This window comes from Megascapheus bottae, chromosome 6 (assembly GCF_031878675.1).
Source record: "Megascapheus bottae isolate mThoBot1 chromosome 6, mThoBot2.hap1, whole genome shotgun sequence".
Lineage (NCBI taxonomy): Eukaryota > Metazoa > Chordata > Mammalia > Rodentia > Geomyidae > Megascapheus > Megascapheus bottae.
Genome location: NC_143514.1, coordinates 63134054 through 63137856, shown reverse-complemented (window position 1 = coordinate 63137856; position 3803 = coordinate 63134054). Strand labels below are relative to the sequence as shown.

The 3803-nt window shown below is 59.6% G+C and overlaps 1 protein-coding gene across 1 annotated transcript; it reads left to right on the top strand.

The window, feature by feature from the left end:
* The first annotated feature begins 377 nt into the window (after positions 1 to 377).
* On the top strand, positions 378 to 3268 carry Gja4 (gap junction protein alpha 4). Its single transcript, XM_090335277.1, has 2 exons — positions 378 to 437; positions 1537 to 3268. The coding sequence occupies exon 2, from the start codon at positions 1554 to 1556 to the stop codon at positions 2553 to 2555; it is 1002 nt and encodes a 333-aa protein (XP_090191403.1). The 5' UTR covers positions 378 to 437; positions 1537 to 1553; the 3' UTR covers positions 2556 to 3268.
* The last annotated feature ends 535 nt before the right edge of the window (positions 3269 to 3803 follow it).

Genomic DNA, 3803 nt, shown 5'->3' with positions numbered 1-3803 from the left:
CACGGCGCCCCTCCCACCGCCCCCTGTCACCAGCCCTCCACACAAGTCCCCTATGCTGAGGAGCCTGAACTGTCACCCGAGGCGGGGTCCCCACTCGGGGCTCCTGGTCAGCGTCCCAGCCTCCCGGGCCAGTGGCTGGATCTGCTCTGAGAGATGGGGAGGGGACCCGGGAGGAGGAGGGTGTGGAGAGGGGAGGGGGTGCTCACGTCCCCCCACCCCACCCCGTGTGCCCTCCGGGAGGGCGCCGCCGCCCCGCCCGCCCGCCCGCAGCCCGGCGCCCTCCCCCAGCGCCCTCCCCCCGGCGTTTCCTGCCCCCTCCCCGCCCTCCGCCTCCCACGCGGTATTTAAGGCGCCCGCTGGCCCGGGCCGAGGTCCAGCTGGGCTCCCGCGGGCGCCTCTCAGGCCTTCGTCCCCGCAGGCAGGCAGGCAGGCACGCGGTGAGTTGAGAGGGGGAGTGGGGGACCCTGGCTGGGGCGGGGAGGAGGGGGGGGACACACGACCAGGGCCACGCCAGCCGCCTGCGCTCAGCTGCCCAGCCTGGGGCCAGAATCCCGGCTCATCCTGCTCCCTCTGCTCCCACCAGGTACTCCAAGTTGTGACCTCTCCCATTCCCCAGCTAGTAAGAGGGAGGCAGGATTCGAACCCAGGGCTGGGTCCACAGCCTGGCTTTCAAAGGGCAGCTCCCCCATCCACCCCAGCCTCTTTTCCCTGGTGAAGGAGGCCTGGGGGACGCCACCCCCTACCCCCAGCTTAGGTCACAGGTGCTCCTTACTGTCCACAGATGGGTGGGGCTTAAATCCCCTCCTGAGTGTCTGCTTCACCCCCCAACTCAAGGGCAGAGATAGTTATTAGAGAGGAGTATAGGGGGGGCAGAGTTGCAGGGTTCTGAGGTTTGATCAAGTTAAAAGGCCCTGCAAACTGCACCACTACCAGAGGATCCGACCTTGGCGGAAAGGGAGGCAGCTGCCAACCATGGATAGTTCCTCAAATTCCCAGTTCCTGTAGGCAAAGGATCCCTGGGTTCCGAGCGACCTCCTGGCACTGAGGTCATCTGGGACTGAGGACAAGAAGGCACAGACAGGGGAGGGGACAGGGACTCTTAACAAGACGAGCCCACGGTGATGGGGGCTGGGGGATGAGCATCTGCCAGGTCCCAGTGGCTCACACCTGTAATTCTAGCTATTCAGGAAGCTGATACCAGAAGATCACAGTTCGAAGCCAGCCCAGGTAGACAAATCCAAAGAAACCAGAAGTAGAGGTGTGTTTCACAAGGGAGAGCCGCTCAGCAGGCTTCAGTAACAGATAGCCAAGTGAAAGTATGCAGCCCTGAGTTCAAGCCCCCGTACCTGCGTGTGTGCATACACACAGAAACACCAACAGACCTTAGCCTCTACGTCCCCTGGCTCTCTGACTGGGGCTTCGGGTGGTCTGGGTCTCTTGGCAGGTAGAAGGGGTGGGTGTCCCCAAGGGCTTCTTGCTGAGAACCCCCGTGACACTTCACCTCCCCACTGACCCCCTGCCTCCGTCTCTTTGCAGAGGGAGGCCCGGGAGCCATGGGTGACTGGAGCCTCCTGGAGAAGCTGCTGGACCAGGTCCAGGAGCACTCCACGGTGGTGGGCAAGATCTGGCTGACGGTGCTCTTCATCTTCCGCATCCTCATCCTGGGGCTGGCGGGCGAGTCCGTCTGGGGCGACGAGCGGTCCGATTTTGAGTGCAACACGCTGCAGCCGGGTTGCACCAACGTGTGCTATGACCAGGCTTTCCCCATCTCCCACATCCGCTACTGGGTCCTACAGTTCCTCTTCGTCAGTACGCCCACTCTCATCTACCTGGGCCATGTCCTCTACCTCTCTCGGCTAGAGGAGAAACTGAGGCAGAAGGAGGGGGAGCTGCGGGCTCTGCCATCCAAAGACCCCCATGTGGATCGGGCCCTGGCATCTATAGAGCGGCAGATGTCTAAGATATCGGTCAGGGAAGATGGACGCTTGCGGATCCGCGGGGCTCTGATGGGCAGCTACATGGTCAGTGTGGTGTGCAAGAGTGTGTTTGAGGCTGGCTTCCTCTACGGCCAGTGGTGCCTCTACGGCTGGGTCATGCAGCCCGTGTATGTGTGCCACCGGGTGCCCTGCCCCCACTCCGTGGACTGCTACGTCTCCCGCCCCACGGAGAAAACCATCTTCATCATCTTCATGCTGGTGATGGGACTCATCTCCCTGGCTCTCAACCTGCTGGAGCTGGTACACCTGCTGCGCCACTACATCCGGCGGGGGCTGAGGTCCTGGCACAGCAAGGAGGAGCCCGCAGCTCAGGACCCCTCCGCGCACCCCTACCCTGACCAGGTCTTCTTCTACCTCCCCATGGGCGAGGGCCCCTCCTCCCCACCGTGCCCAACCTACAATGGGCTCTCATCCACAGAGCAGAACTGGGCCAACTTGACCACAGAGCAGAGGCTGGCCTCTTCCAAGGGCCCCCTCTTCCTCGACCCGCCCCCCCAGTGCATCGGGAAGCCCCCCAGTGGTCCCAACAGCATCGTTTCTAAGAAGCAGTATGTATAGCAGCCAGGGGCATATGTCCCTCAAGAGACGAGTGCTGAGAAGTCTGGTGATCCTAGCTGACCCCTCCTGGGAGGCTCTGCCGGGGTGACTGGCCGCTGCCTAATCACAGGTTCCAGGCCAGAGGGCACTTATGGACGTATGGCTTCCTCTCCAGAAATGCCTTTGTCCCAGGCAGAGGCCAGGGATAGCTCAAGGTTCTTGTCAAGGGTGTTACAGACCCGGTGGCCTATTCCTCCCAATCCAGAGGAACCTAGAGCCAACTTACCCCACTCCACGGAAGAGTCTCCTCTGCTAGGCTCTCCTCACAGGAAAAGGCTGGTGCAGGCTGCTGGGTCGGCCTGGCTGGGGCAGGTGGGACAGGCAGCCGGACGTGTCCCAGGACAGGTGCCTTGTTTCTATCGGTGTTCCCTTGTTCTGCTGTTTATGCTTTGAAAATAAACAGGACTTGCCCTCATGCCAGGTGTGTGTGGATGCTGTCACATGCTTTGTTCCTACACAGCGGGGGTAGATTTTTCCCAGGCCTCCCCTCATCTTTGGTCCTGCTTAATCTGTCTTTGGTCTCTGCAGCCTGAACCCTAAACATTCCACCTTTTAAAATAGTCCAGATGGTGCTGGGAGTTTGGCCTAGTGGTAGGTAGAGTGCTTGCCTAGCATGCATGAAGATCCGGGTTTCATTCCTCAATACCATATACATAGAAAAATCCAGAAGTGGTTCTGTGGCTCTAGCCTTGAGAAAGCCCATGGACAGGATTCAGACCCAGGTCTGGCAAAATAAAAATGTTATCCCCACTGCACAGTGTCCTTTTCCATCCTGCCCCATGTCTGTCTGGTATCCCACCGTGCTACTGCTGCACTGGGCTTTCTGATTGGACATTGTGCTCTCCAGGTGTGTCTGCAGCCACCGCAGGCTAACTCTAAACTACCTGTACCCAACCCCCCTCCCCTGGACCCCCTGGGATTTTGGAAGGGAGGCTCAGGGCTGGGTCCTTCCTCTACCGTGGTCCTTGTAGCTCTTTCTAGTCTGCCCACCAGAAGGAGCAGCTCAAGGCGGGGACAAACCTCACTGGTAGACCTGGAGAAGATAGAATCTTGGTGCAGAAGAAAGCATGAAACAGATTTGGCACCAGAGGGTCCTAAAATAAAATGCTGCCTCCATCATTTACCAGTCATGATAAAAGGAGTCCATCCATAATCCAAAAAACACAGCATCTCCCACCTCAGAGAACAATACCTGGCTTGCAATCATCA

Coding starts and splice junctions, on each gene's coding strand:
- Gja4 (XM_090335277.1), top strand. CDS start 1,554: ATGGGTGACTGGAGCCTCCTGGAGAAGCTGCTGGACCAGGTCCAGGAG.